Here is a 15454-nt window from a genome sequence, read left to right on the forward strand (position 1 = left end):
CACAACAGGGGCCACAAATATGTCATACAGCAGTGAGAAATAAACCACATATATGTGAAAAATAATTGCAATAAAAGACTCGCATACTAAGTACTATATAGAAAGTTGTACAAATAACAAGTGAATCTCAAGGAAGAAGAGGAGAAACACCCTATGTGTTGATTAGCGAAGGTCATCCCTTCACTAGTATTAGCAGAATGACTTAAAATATTCCTGCAAAACCAAGCTTCTTCGAATTCTCGAATTTTAACCACATCATCAGTGATCAGTCTGCAGGACTTAGACCTGAGGATTTGAAATAATTTTTCTGGGATTGCAATAAAGGTAATAATTTGATTAGTGTTTGAAATGCTATTCCTATTGGGTTTTCATGCCTTTCTTTCTCCTTTCTTTTTTTCTTGAGCTATATAATGGAAACCATCTTTGTAATTACTCCCAAGTGCTGAAACTTTAATCTCCATTGTGTAATTGAAATTTCCTCTGCAGTTAAGTGGTTTTCCTGGATTCTCAACAGGCTAAGAACACTGAATGTTGGTCATCTCCCAGGGTTTGAAGAGGATGTATGTATAAATATATGTACATATACAGATAAAGTCATCTTTTCAGTTTCATTCCTACTTGTGAAACTTTTAAGGATGAAATACTTGTCTGTCCCACTTGAATACTGAAGCAGTTGTGCATTCAGTAAATATTTATTGAATGCAATTCCATATCAGGGTACACCAGCAAAGTAGGAAGTGTGTTAAAAGCTAGATATGTAGTGGTGGGCCAGACAGTCTTTGTCATCAAAGAAGCACAGCCTAGTGAAGATGACAGAAAATAAGCAAAGCACATAAACAAGTAGAAAAAACTGGGATTTAGCTCAGTGGCAAAGCGCCTGCCTGGCAAGTGCAAGGTCATGAGTTCGATTTCTGGTAATGGAAGAAAAACAAACAAACAAAAAATATGCATAATTATATGTTTTAATAAACCATGACAGAATCAACCAGGCATGATGATAGAAAATAATAGGGTTTAGGCACGATGGGATTGAGAGACCTAGGGCCTCTTTGAAGAGGTGACATTTAAGTGGAACCCAGAAGGATAAGAAGGAATGCAGACCAGTGGAGGAATAAATGCTCTGTGTAGAGGATAGAGAGTCACCCCTAAAGGGGTAAGCAGGCACAAAGGGCCTGAGGGCAAATGAGCTCTCTAACTTTAAGGACTGTCAGCGTCCTTAAACTGGTGCCTGAAGCACCAGTTGAAGTGATTCCAATTATGCAACAGCAACCAACTAATTTTAAAATGTATATTTAAAAGGGTACTTTCAAATAATAATAAAACCCATAAATTATGTAATTACAACATAAGGGATAGATATAACGTTTAACCAAATACATGCTAATATTATTGAAAGATACAAATAAGACAAAGTTATAGAATAATATATTTTGTGCAAAGTTAAAGAATGATGTATTTTGTTCGTGATTGTACAATACAAAATTATTAGCAAATTAATCTATAAATTCCCTCTGATACAAATATGTGCCTATTTGTATTCATCCCTATAAACTGATCCTAAAATTCATATGAAACAAAGGGCCAAAAAATACTCTAGAAAAGCATTTTTCAGTGATCCTGGAAGTTTGCAAGACCTTTTTGAGGAGAGTGAGAGTGATATTATGATGTGTATATTCAGTTTGGTTCTCACCGAGTTTCCCATTATACAACTTCTTTGGACCTCCAAAATGATAGTGCCCTTTTCCATGCTAATGAGGTCACCATGACTGGCAGTTCCTAGGTAGCTTCAGGATGAGAGTTGGTCCCTGGAAAGACCTAAGTAAGCATGATTAGAGCTTTGGGACTTTCAGCTCCACCCTTACTTCTGGAGAGAAGACTGGATGAAGGATAAGGCCACCAGTGGCTATGGTTTAATAAGTCATGCCTGTGTGATGAAGTCCACAGAGCTGCAGGAGTTCCCTGCAGGTGGCCTGACTGGAGACAGCATTGAATCTTTGTACCCCTTCATCCACATGCTATACACTTCTCATCTGTGTCCCTCCTAATACCCTTTTAATAAGTTGGTGTGTTCACATGAATTCTATGAACCATTTGAGCAAATTAATCAATACCAAGGCAGGGGTTGTGGGAACCCCAGTTTGTAGCATATCAGTCAGAAGCACAGGGAAAATGACCTGGGGCTTAGGACTTAGCTGAAAGTCCCAAAGCTCTAATCATGCTTACTTCGGTCTTTCTAGGGACCAACTCTCATCCTGAAGCTATATAAGATAGGGTGGTCTTGGGTACAGATTCCTCAGCCTATGGGCTCTGATGCTGTCTCCAGGTAGATCAGGTCAGAATTAAACTGGATCAGAAGATGCCCAGCCCAAGCTTGCTGCAGAACACACTGCTTGCTGGTAAATGCAAATCATACACTGTTTGAGGTCACAGAAATCTTGTGTATTGATTATTGTGGTGCAGGAGAAGAGGAAAGACTGAGTGAAGAAGAGATCAGTGGGGTCAAAACTATGTTTACAATAACACCAAGACGAGGCCTTTTCCATTCTCTCAGTGGTGATCTGTCAAGTTTTCTGGAGGGTATATGACCTGAGACACCATAGCATGTTAAATTCAGAAGCAGATGTGAGAATCTTGCTGTCTTCAGTTAAGCATATACGAGAATCTGCCTGCTATTAAGCCAAACATTGAAGAAACTGCAAAATGAGAACTATGACATTCTTCTAAATTTTTTATTTTGGAAAACTGGTTATTCTGTACTTTAAAACATCACTCATACTTACATGTAATGGGTCTACTATTACATTTAAGTGAATAGACATTTTAAAAATGTCTTAATTTTTAATAAATATTGATAGACTACACATAAACAAAAGCTCTTTGAGCATCTTCAATAATTTCTAGAAGTTGACAGGGTCTTGGGACCAGAAAAATGTAAGGACTTCTGGCTTAGACAATGTATAAAAATAAGAGGGAGTGGATTTGTCTTTCCACATAGCAAGACTTATTATAAAGCTAAAGCAGCTAAATATAACAGTAAAAGTAAAAAGTCTATTTAATTTGCCAGTTTTGGACTCCGGTGTGAAGAAACAAGAATTCTCACACTTGCTGGTGGCATAGTGGCTTGGTTCTACCACTGAGCTGTACAGTGACTTGGCAATAATGAAGACATGCATACCTGAAGACCTGGTAGTTCCCAATCTTGTACAAAATCCCAAGAAAACCCAGGCACAGGTGCGCAGACAAGAATGTGAACTGCAGCGTCACTTGTAATAAAGGAAATCTGTGAACAGCTCAAATGTCCCCAGAAGAAGGAAGAAATAAAACCACTCCAGAAAAATGGTTCCCCTGTGGAAAGCAGGGCAAAGAAATGGACGTGGGGAAGGGAAACAAAGGAACTTCCAGGTGGGTCTGTGTTTTGTGAGAGAAACCAAAAACAGCAGAGTCCATACTGGGTGAAATGTGGGAGATGTGTACATAGAAGTTTGTTATTCTTCTAAGTATCTGAAGTATTTACGTAATAAAATCAAGGGAATGGATCCACACTTTACATCTAACACATTCATGTACATCCTTGTTTTTGTTTTGTTTTGTTTTGCTTTTTTGTTTTGTGTTTTGTTTTTCTCCGGTACCGGGAACCGAATTCACGACCTTGCGCTTGCCAGGCAGGCGCTTTTGCCGCTGAGCTAAATCCCCAGCCCCTAAACTGATGCTTATGTTTTTTTTTTTTTGTTTTTTTTTTTTTCCTGGTACCAGGAACCTAACTCACGACCTTGCGCTTGCCAGGCAGGCGCTGTGCCGCTGAGCTAAATCCCCAGCCCCTGTTTTGTTTTGTTTTGATACAAGGTTTCACTATATAGTTCAGGCTGGCCTTGAACTCACTATGTAGTCCAGGCTGGCCTAAAACTTGCAGTGAGCCTCCTGACTCAGCTTCCCAAGTGCTGCGATTATAGGCATTTACCATCACACTCAGCTTCACATCCTTCTTTGTAATGCACACAATGAAACTGGTAACTCATAAGGAAAATGTTAAAAATTTAAATCCAGGTGCAAAGTGTTCTAAAAATATGCCAAGTCTAGCTCTTCCTCACACTTTAACAGTGTTACAGGAAGTTTTACATGCTGTGAATTTTATGACCAAGCTATCTGAAGAAATGCAGTGGAAGTATGGAAATCAGAGTATCTCGGTCTGTTGGTGCCTCCTAGGATGAGCCATATGTTGGAACAGTTGTCCAATAGGAATGAATCTACTGTAAAAGTGTGCCCTTTGGGGGAAGTTGGGTAACATAACATCCTGAGAGTAAACTTAAGCAATGGATCAAGGGCAAGAATAGCAGTGGCATCTCCCCGGCCTCTGGTGAAATGAACTGGTTTGAGTAATTGTCAGAACAGTTCTGGTTTAGGTTCATTTCTTTGTATAGCAGTGGACCAAATAAACTAGATTCTTGGAGCATCATCTTCAATGCTCTGCCTTCAAATTTCTGGATGAGTAGAGCTCAACGAAGCAGTAAGACAGGTGAAATTAGGAATAATTTGTAAAAGATAAATAGATGCTAGCCTTAGTTTTATTTCTATTCAATTCCACCAATATATGCTAAGCACATATGCTGTCTGAATGTTTTATGTTGAAAATTTGCTCCAATAGTACCAAGCGGTGTGCCCTCTGAGTCGTGAGAGCTCCACCCTCACAAATGGGATTAAGTGTCCATACAAAGGGCTTAAAAAGCAAGTTTGCTTTCATGCCTCCTATTCCTTCCACTGTGAGGATTCAGCATTCCTCTTCTCTGCGGGATACAGTGACAAGTGCTATCTTGGAAGCAGAGACCAAGTCCTCATCAGACACTGAACCTGTTGGCACCTTGATCTTGAAAGGCCAGGTTTCAGACCCGTGAAAAATGAATTTCTGTTCTTTATCAATTACCCACTTTGTAGCTGTTAGACATCCCCTCAAAGCCTCAGTCATAGGAGGTGCTTTTCAGAGGTGGCTGGATCTAGTGTGTGTGGTGCTCAGGTCAAGGGTATGTGATTACTAAATCAGTCTACTAATGAGTTTGGCATAGTTCTCGCTAGAATTAAGGGTGTGAGTGCGACACCTGCTTTAGGATGGGTAGCCTTCATAAAACATACAGGACAGAAAAAGGACTAATGTGCTCTCACCTGCCTGTTTGCTGTGGACTGTTCCTCCTCTTTGATGGCCCTCTGCCATGCCATCCTGCCTTGGAGCCAGCCAATTATAGACAGAAACGTCTATAAACCATGAATTGAAATAAACCTTTATTCCTTTAATTTTGGATGTCGTGTACTTTGTCTAAGAATGAGCAAAGTCACTAAGACAGCATTTTATAGCAGCACAAATGGAATGAAAAACACTGGTAGGTTCTTTGCTGGTAATTAGAGGGAAAAACAAAATTAAGATATTCTCAACACGTATTTGTAGGGGGACAGTGATATTTCAGTTTATGAACTTAATTCTTTCCACAAATTAAGAACTAATTTGCTGTAACCAGAGTCACGGAAAGAATTAAGTTCGTGAATGGAGGTACCACTACATCTAGGACAAGTAGAGTTGATTAACTTAGCATTGCCAACGGTTTTCCATAAGGTGGCCCAGAAAACTCTCTAGGAAAACTCTTTGGCTCTTTCCAGAACCATACAAAGGCCATCCTTGTTTATATAAATATAAGTAGGATAATACCCACTGAATTAAGAATGTGAGGTCCTTTTCTGGTTGGATGGAAATGGAAAGAGGAACAGTAAATTTGAATGGGGTTAAACAGACTTTAGGGAGGAACAAGATCAAACCAAGACCCCTCCCCTTTAGATGTTGAAAGCTAAGAGAAACGCTGATGCTTTAGGATAATTTCTAGCATAATTCTCTGGCAGGAAAAGACATTAAGCCTTTCAAAAAACAGAGAAACAACCTACATATAGATCCTCATGCCGCACAGAGTACAGAGACCATCCTCAAGGCTTGAAGCTACCCTGTAAATGTGAGTTGTTGAGTAAAAATCAAAACCACTTATGTGAGAATCATGACCAGGGAGAAGACAACACGATGTCACAACAGAAGGCACAGCAGTTCCTTACCATGGCAAATGATGACAGGTCACATGATGTGACATTTGTAAGTGGAAGAGGTTATATAAGTAAGGCTAAGTTTCTTCAGAACTTGGACTATTTGGGATGGTGCAGATCATAAATTCTGATGCTGGATATTATGCGCACAGGAGTATATTCCCCTTTTACAATGGCAAAAGCCATTGTAAAAAGGGAATCATTACACCTGCTCCCAAGTAGTAAAGGGAACCGTACTAATTTCATGTACATAGCCCCAGAACATCAGCAAAATAAACCATTTTGAGACCCTAGCTCTACTATAGAAGTCTGCAACTAGTGTAAAGAAACATTTTGGAGAGAACTAGTCTTCTAAAATATGCCTGATAGAATAAATGAGAGAAGTTAATAAATGGTTATTTTGTTCAATGACTTCATGTTCTGAACTGTAGAATTATATTAGCTCAGCAACAAAGACGTACTATGAGTCACTCTGTATCTACATTTTAGAAGACAAACTTGTCAGTAGTATGAAATGTAGGCATTTTTAGAAGACAAACTCATCCATAGTATGAAATGTAGGTATTTTAATTCAGACTACAAAATTAAAAGTTTTAAAATATAATGTTCAGGTTCTAGAGAGGAAGCATGTCACCATCAACCCAGTATGCTCAAGTATGATATGCACCAATGAGTCCAAAAGGGAGGTGCCAAATTCTACACACTCTGGAACATATTAAATGAACTGTGGGCGGTGTGGTTTGTCTCTAACAGCACAAAATAACCTCCAGGCCAGTTCCACAATTTTCAAGGTTATTTTCTTACAAAAAGTACATAAAATATAAGGTTCCCCCTCTCTTTCAACACCTTGATTTGCTGTGGTGTTTTTTGTTGGTAATTATAATTTTTTATTGCTGCATAACTACCTGCTTAAAACATCACCTCATAAATGTTCTCATAATATTCTCATAGTTATTTACCAATCAGGTGTTCAGGCTCTGCCTAGTTAGGTTTTCTGTTTAGGGCCCCAAAGGTTTCAGTCTGAGCTGGCCAGAGATTCGGAAAAGTAAGAACAGTGAACATATTTTGACAGACCCCTGGGATTACACTAATTGGCCTCCTACAATAATACTTCATTTAATCTTTATAATCCTGTAAATACTATTAGTTTCTCTGCTTTACAGATGAAACTAGCCTAAGGTGAATGGAAGGAACCAGGACTCAAAGAGGCCTGTATGGCTGCAGTCCAAATAGAAATGCCTTTCCTGGGAATGCTGGCTGAATCCCCAATTACTTTTGGTTAGTGCTTTCAGTGTGACTATTACAAAGTGTCTGACAGACACATTGCTGGGGTTTTCTGTGTCCCCATTTGGGACAGGAAGTGGTATTTTCAGATGGAAAGAACCTTGAAGGATGTGTAAGAAGACTAGGACAGTTTATTTTTCTGGACAATGCATCTTACTCACAAGATGGAAGAGCTGAACTACACAATTGTGTTTTCTAGCTCCAAATTCCTATAAACTCAACATTTCATTTCTAATAACAAGGTAAGCTTATTTTTACCACTATACCTAGACTTATGACAATATAGACTTCTGTTTTATGCAAGAAAGCATACATCTGGTTCAAAAAAACAACTGATTAATTTAGTTAGGAAACAAAAATAAGAGGAAGGGCTAGAATACAGCAGTTTCTCACTTCTGAGTTATCAAAGACATGAAATCAGGATCTTGAAGAGATATTAGCATTTCTATTTGCATAGCAGTGTTACTCATAACAGCCACGATGTGGAAACAACCTAAATGTCCATCTACAGATGAATGGATTAAGGGAATGTAGCATATCAATAAAATGAAATACAAGTCACCTTTTAAAAATAAGGAAACTCTGTAACATGCAACAACATGGATGAATGACAAGGCTAGAAAAAGACATTGCACAATTCCATCATTTGAGGTGATATTTGAAAATATCTAAAAATGTCAACAGAACATGATCAAAGAGTAGAATGTTGTGTGTCTCGGTTTGGGGTGAAGGGGAATCGGGAAGACGCTAACAGGCATAAAGTTTCAGTCAAACAAGATGAGTGTGCTCCAGACATCTACTGCAAAACTGTGCCTACAGTCAACAGTAATGTATCTATACTTAAAATTTGCTGAGTAGGTCTCATGTTAAATATTCTCACTACGTACAAAATAAAATTGGAATTTTATCGACTTATAGGCTACTGTCATCAACCCTATTTCTGGAAATGATGTAAGTATTGAATGAACATTAATTTCTTATGGCAAGACACTTCCAACTTCTCTATTAAAGTGAGAAAGAATATAAATATAGAAACAGCCTCAATCTCATCTACATGGATATTTAGCTCTCCGGGCTCCCATGAAGATGAAATGAGGTTTGAAGATGAAATGAGAGACCTAAGTTGCTAAGGGATGTTCACTGTAAACAAGCATTAGAGTTAAAATGAGTGACAATGAAGGCTATATCATCAAACCACATTTTTAGCACCTGTATTTTCCAATGAAAAGCAAGCTCATCATTTTAGTAATATCCTACTTCTCATCCTGATTCTTGAGTGGATGGTCCACACGCTGTGATCAGTGAGGTAGGGAGCCCCAGAAATCAGATTCGAAGGTAATTTCACCTAGAGTCATGAGCTCTGACTGCTAAATGCATGGCTACTGACCACAGGAGCTGGGCAGTGTGGAGCGCCAGACAGCAAGTAGCAGTTGTCCATTCTTGGGACCATCTCAGATTAAAAAACCTTTTCCCTTAGGTTAACAAATGTGGCCCCAAAGTACTTGGAAACATTCCTAAAGATTCTAAACATGCAAGCAGTAATTTTCAGAGCAATTTCTCTAGCAATTGGCTTCCATGTATCTAAAGCACTCCATTATTTTTTGTCATTCCAAGCCCAGAACTCAATCCGAATTCAGAATTGACAGAGAAATCTGAGTTATGAGATGCAGATAATGGTTGTGAGACTCTGTAATCGAACAGTTTCCCTTAGTAAAGCACAATGTGAAGCCCTCTGAGGCTTTTAGTAGACAATAGCTAAAGTCTCTGGGTTGCAAGGAGAGGCACCTAACAGCCCCAGTACCTTTTTTTCTTATGCTCCACGGTATGCTCCATGGTATGCACCTTCTCCCTTAGGATCTCAGCTCAACTGTAAGCTACAACCAAATCCATTTCCCACTGCTCTTATAGTTCAACTACATCCTTCAGGAGACATTAAAATTAAGAGGAGCTCTTTTCCGCCTAGAACCACAGAAGGTGTCAAAGAAAAGAAAAATAAGGTTCCTGATGTGCCAGAAACCCTTAAGAAAAACTGGGACATTTTTTCAGAGCTGAAGGTAAAGAGCCTGAGAAAGAAGCTTATCCAAAGCATGCTTCAAAAGGCAAGGAGAAAGCTCATATATGAAAATGCAAGATACTGTTACAAGGAGTATAGACAGATCTACAGGATCCTCAGCCTTTCCTAGCCAGGGGAAAGATGTTTCAAACTTTTGAAAGGAAAAGATGATTTCCTTGCTGAAGTTTTATTAAATATGCATTTCCTTAGGGCAAGAATAGAAAACATTGTACATTCTTTGTACTGTCCTTAACTTTATCCCCAACCCTCATATTCAAATTCCCTGTCATATTATGACCCACTCAAGTTATTCAATTCAATCCTAAAACCAATCCTACAATGGCTCCCATGGAATGATCTAAGAGAACCAAGGTTATAACCAATGCCTTTCAATAAAATCAAGACACACTTTAGATACTTGTTTTGGTATTTTGCCTTGGAAAATCAACCTAATGACACTATCCTGAAATCTTTTCTGCCTGGTAGGATAGATGCCTGGAGAAGATCCATAAGAAATCATTGGTCTTGCACCAGTAAGTTTTCTTGGTACTGTTTTAGGCTAAAAATGAGAAGGATCCAGCAAGCCTTAGCTCATATAGTGTCATTCTTAGAACTCATGTATTTTAATTCAAACTGATATAAACAGCCTGAAGAATGACTACTTTTCTAGGGTCAAGGACAGTTTGACCTGAAAAATTTAAATACTGTTAATCTTATTTGTTGCTTGTTATGAAATTTCTTTGCCATGCCAGTAACAATGTGGTAATTAAAAAGTTGTTTATTTAACTTACAGGTGTTGACTTATACTGCTAAGTATAATTCCATAAGTTCGCTACTTGTACATAAAGGAAATTATAAATTGAGACATAAAGTGTGGCTCTCAACAGAAAGCCACAAGAGCATGACAGAAGTTCAATGTAATAATTCTTTGTATATGAAGATATCATCATATACCTGGAGGGAGAAAACAACATACTGTCTTCTTCTGCACAGGCCTCTGTGAATGTGCTTACAATACTTCAAAGGATTTATTACAGACAGCTGTCTCCTAAGGTATAAGCATTACTACAGAGAGGGCCTAATGCCATTTCTATGGCTCATTTTGCTTCTTAGATTCTGTCCCATTCACCTTTGTGCACAGCAGCTTAGATGTGCAGGCTGTTTAGAAAAGCTAGACTGCAAGGCTTAAGTTTACCATGGAATGACAGATCTCCCTTATTTGTGACCCTGAAATACCTTTTCATGTTTCAGTAATTTGAATTAACAAAGATCAAATCAGGCTTCACAAATAGTTTCTATTATGAAATTCTTTTAAAAGTTTATAGTGTAGAATTTAAAAACAGAAATTGACAGAATGCAAGCAGGTAGTACTAAATACATAAAAATAAGTACTGTCACTGGAATTAAACTACAAAAATCAATACAATTCTAGAAATTAATACTCATAGAATAACACGAAGAGCTTATTTAGCTACTTAATTTTGTAATGTGAATTATATTATTTCTTATGTCCTTGCAATTTTGACACTAAACTCATCATCTTCCTCACATATTCTCATCAAAGATGACCTAGAGACTCAGGGGCGGGGTCACAGTTGAGACAGGGTCTCACTCTGTAATTCAGGCTGACCTCAAACTCACAGCGATCCTTTTGCAGCCTCTAAAGTGCTGGAATTACAGGCAAGTGCCACCATACCTGGCCAAGCTACTCTTAAATAGTAAAACATTTGGGTTTTTTGAGGAATTATATCTTTGATGATTCTGCTTTGCTTATATTTTTATTTTTTCTTCTGCACTAATTGAAAATGGTTATTAAACAATTTGAACAATGTATCATTTGAGTAGCTACAGTAGTTGGGATTATTTTGATTTTATAAGATGATACACCATATATATTTATAGAAAAATTAAGATCAGTCTTTAGCCATTAAATTATTCAGAACTTTTAATGACATAATTTCTGTACCCCCAAATAATTACTTTCAACAATTTAAAATATTAAATAATACCATGACTGCATACTGGTATTCACTTATAACTTACTGCTCTAATTGACTATGACTTTATTATTGTGCTTGCATTTAAGGCTCTACAACCTGGGACTTTTCGTACTCAACAAATTTCCTTTCTACCACTCAGTACCATGAATTTAATCAAGATAATACTCCCATTCTCCCATAAATGTCATGCTCATTCCCACCATTATTCTTTTATTTATATTGATTCCTCAAATAAAACATGCTCTTCCCTTATCAAAATTTCATCTACTAATATGATCGCTCAAAAGATAATATTTACTTGTTGAAAAAAAGGGAAAAATTAGGACCTTGCTTCATATATCCAAAATATTAGATATATTAAAAGCTCTAAAAATTGAAGTATAACACAGCTAGAAGAAAATACATACAAATATTTGAACACAAAATATTCTAAAATCAATGAAATATTATAGGTAAATGATCACTAGATTTTATAAAAAGAAGCTTTCAAACATTAAAAATAATTACTGAAAAAAACTGAAATGATTGTACAGAGTAACACTGTTCTTAGTTTCCCTTTTCAATGTTTCAAAGAACACCTAAAAACTCTTTACAACCAGCAGATCAAAAATATCACAGTCACATATGGCTTAATAAGGATTTTCACAGTTTTCTTTTTAGGGTTTCAGCTTATTTTTACTGCTTTGTTCTATAACCTCCCATTAGGTATTTTAAATGTTCAAAACATGTTTTTATTGTACCCCAACCATCTGCTAGGGACTGTGCTAGAGACTAAAAAATATGGGATGTGCAAGACACAAGGCCTTCCCATCACAAAACTAAAGTCCAGTGGAAGACAAACATCAATCAAATATTCATAAAAAAATTAAAGACACAGAGCATATAAGAGCATAGAAAAGGGTCTCTACCTGCTGGAGATCTGGTATATGTACCTGTCAAAGACTGTGTAAACATAAAAAGTGAGCTCTTTTAACAGCAGGGCTATATCTTGAGTAATTTTGTTGTTGTTTACCTTTCTGAACCTCACACCATAGGACTTCTACATCTGTTGAAGGACATATTCCCATTAACATTTAAGGTTATCTTTTACTATCCTTTTTTCCCCAATGGTACATATGAAATCAGATTTAGAGAAATTTAGAAAGGTATACTTTTATTCTCAAACAACTTAAAAAATAACTTACCTAATTTATAAGATGACTTCATGATCAATATGATCAGATTTAACAGAATACTATTTCAACATTAAAGGAACAACAAACTTACATTTCTTAGAATTGTTTACATCATGTACTAAAAGTTATTAAAATTTTTTTACTAACTGTACATATACATTGTAAAAACGTTTTTAAAAGCACTATTTTCACACCGTATATCCTGGAAGTTTGTTTATTACTAACTCACAGATATCTTTGCATTGCTTGGAAAAACTTAGTGATCCAATATCATCATCATCTTCTCCAAAGTGATTTGATGTACTGCTATCCAGGACCTTGAGTTCTAGTTCTGACAAATTAGATGGAAAGTAGGAACTCAACTGAGATGTCCGTGGTGACTGGCTTCTCTCTAAAGACTTCCAACTAGTTCCTGTTTTAACAGTGACAGCTTGACCTGTCTTTATTACCTTAGAATTATGCATACTATTTTGGTCCATCTGGTCTCCTTTTTCCTCAGTCGAATGTGATGAAGATAAATCACCAGTAGAGATACTAGATGTTTCCTCCAAACGTCTGTCCTTATTCTTTGAAGTATGAGATCTTCTTTGTGAGAGTACTGGAGATCCAGCAGAAAAAGGTGGGCTAAGAATGGAACTCTTTTCACTGCTGTTTTTCCTTATGGACTTACTTGTATATGAATCATGTTTTGGATTCCCTGCCTTTGAACTGCTATCATGAGCCTTTAAACTTATCAAACTTCTGCTGGTATCCTCAATGGTATGGAAATCTTCAGAATAGCAAGGGCTGGTGAAGTCATCTGAATACTTTAGTTCTGAGATGCTTTCACAGAAACTATTTCTACTTGGCCTACTTTCACTCATATCAGTAGCAAGAACATCCTCGTCTGCAGTTTTGACCTGCTCGCCACCTATTTCTTTATCTAAACTTCTGTCGGCAGCATCCTTTTGAAACACACATAGACTTTGGACACTCTTTTCTAATTTTCCTCCTAAAGTATTTGTGTGAGTAAATCTGTCTGTAATAATGGAATTTGCAGGACTTATAATTCCCTCCACTAAACCATTACTGGTTCTATTTTGACCACAATCAATTGTCTTTTGTTCAGTTCCTTGTTTTGCTTTAGTCTCCTTAGTGGTGCTTGGCGAATCAAAAGCTTCACCAATTTGCTTCGAGGTATTACTATTTTCAACAAGAGATGTATCTTCATCTAAATAATTATTTTTAGGCAGTTGTGGCTGCTGACTTTGTTCTGCAAAATTTAGTACACTTTTACCTTTTGATGGTGTAATTCTACGTTTAGTACCTAACATTTGTGCTTGCATTTTTCTATAGTGTTCTCTCTTTTCCTGTACTATTAACATATCAGGATTTGTTTGCTTTAAGCGTAGTCTTAGAGTATTTGTTAAACCATAAAGTAGTCTCCTCCTGGTCACTCTTGTTTCGGAATTTCCACTGCTCTTTTCAGAGTACTTATCTTTCTTAAGCCTTTCAATTGCGTTCTTTTTACACTGAAGACTCACTGACTTTTTATCCTCTCCCACAGAAAGCTGATGCTTAGATTCAGATTCAGTGGACTTGGCATAAGATTCTGACACCTTATCCTGACTTCTATACAACCAGGCTAAATGAGGATGTATCTGAGTAGGACTTGCCATGGGTTGGTTGTACAACAAAGATAACTCAATTAACAAAGCATTTAACAAAGGCAACTGCCTTATTGTATTAATTGTATTTTGCTCATTTTGAGGAGAAAATGTAGTTTGATTAATTGCTCCTTTATCCTGACTATGTGGAGGACTTACAAGAGCTGTAGGTCTCTCTTCTGCTGCCGAATTTGTGTATTTTAGAGGACTCAGCTGCGTTGGAGAATTTACAAGGCTGTTTTTGGGAAAAGCATCATCTAACTCCTCAGGTACATTTATGTGTGGCTCAACTGTGATTTTAACCCGTGCAGGAGGCTTCTTTTCTTGGGTCAAGTGAGTGTAATAGAGAGGAGGAGGGCAAAAGGTATTGGTCTCAAAGTCCAACTCCGCGACGTCCTCACTGGGAGGGCTCACAGGCCTCCCGCGGACGCCAGCTGAGCGAGCAGCAGCACAGTCCTTCCTGAGGCTCTTAACAAAATCTGAGGGACCCGGGATGGCCTCGCCGAGGAAAACTCTCTTCCCACGGTCCTGCCGCGCCGCTGGGGCCCCCGCAGGCCGGTGCCCGTCCCTGGGGCGCAGCTCCGGGGCCGACGCAGGCCTCCGCGCCTTCAGCAGGATGTGGGGCGCCCCCCGCGCTTCTTGGCTCCCCGCTGTGCCCTCCGCCCCTGCCGCGGGGGCGCTAGGGGCAGGCGGCTCCGGGGAACCCAGCTGGCTGCCGCCCAGTTCGGTCAGGCGGTAGAACAGCGCTACGTCCCCGACGCGCTCTCCCGTCGGGCTGAGCAGAGCGAACGTGCCTCGCCGGCCCGCGACCTCCAGGGAGGCGACGGCCAAAGGGACGTCGCAGGCCCCCAGCAATCGCGGGGTGGGCTCCCGGCCGGCAGGCAGCTGCAACAAGGCGGCGTGCAACAGGAGCGAGCGCAGGGCGGCGGGGCGCAGACGGAACAGGCAGGCTTTGCCGCGCCCGAAGCCGATGGCACCACGCTGGGGAGCGGGGACGGGCGTAGCGGGCGGGTGGACGAGCAGCGGGGGAAAGTCCAGCAGGAAGAGAGCCACGGCAGGGCCCCCGGCGCCTGCGAAAGGCGATCCGGCCTCCAGGCGCACCCAGTCCACGAGTAACTCCAGCGAAAAGAGACGCTCGGTCTCCCGGGCCGCCATCGCCGTTACCTCGGAGACGCCGCTTCCGGAAGTTGCACACTGGAAGTCGAAACCCTCGACTCTCGCGAG

At 39.2% G+C, this 15454-nt stretch overlaps 1 protein-coding gene and 1 long non-coding RNA gene across 2 annotated transcripts in view; both read right to left on the bottom strand.

The window, feature by feature from the left end:
* The window catches only part of LOC102003977, a 57562-nt gene that overhangs the window by 31120 nt on the left and 10988 nt on the right, over positions 1 to 15454 (bottom strand). The window lies entirely within an intron of this gene.
* Map10 (microtubule-associated protein 10) lies at positions 12546 to 15441 on the bottom strand. The gene has a single exon (XM_005404964.2). It carries the CDS (start codon positions 15383 to 15385, stop codon positions 12773 to 12775), a length of 2613 nt encoding a protein of 870 aa, XP_005405021.1. The 5' UTR covers positions 15386 to 15441; the 3' UTR covers positions 12546 to 12772.

The sequence above is a fragment of the Chinchilla lanigera genome, unplaced genomic scaffold, assembly GCF_000276665.1.
Source record: "Chinchilla lanigera isolate Chin_1 unplaced genomic scaffold, ChiLan1.0 scaffold00091, whole genome shotgun sequence".
NCBI classification, from domain to species: domain Eukaryota; kingdom Metazoa; phylum Chordata; class Mammalia; order Rodentia; family Chinchillidae; genus Chinchilla; species Chinchilla lanigera.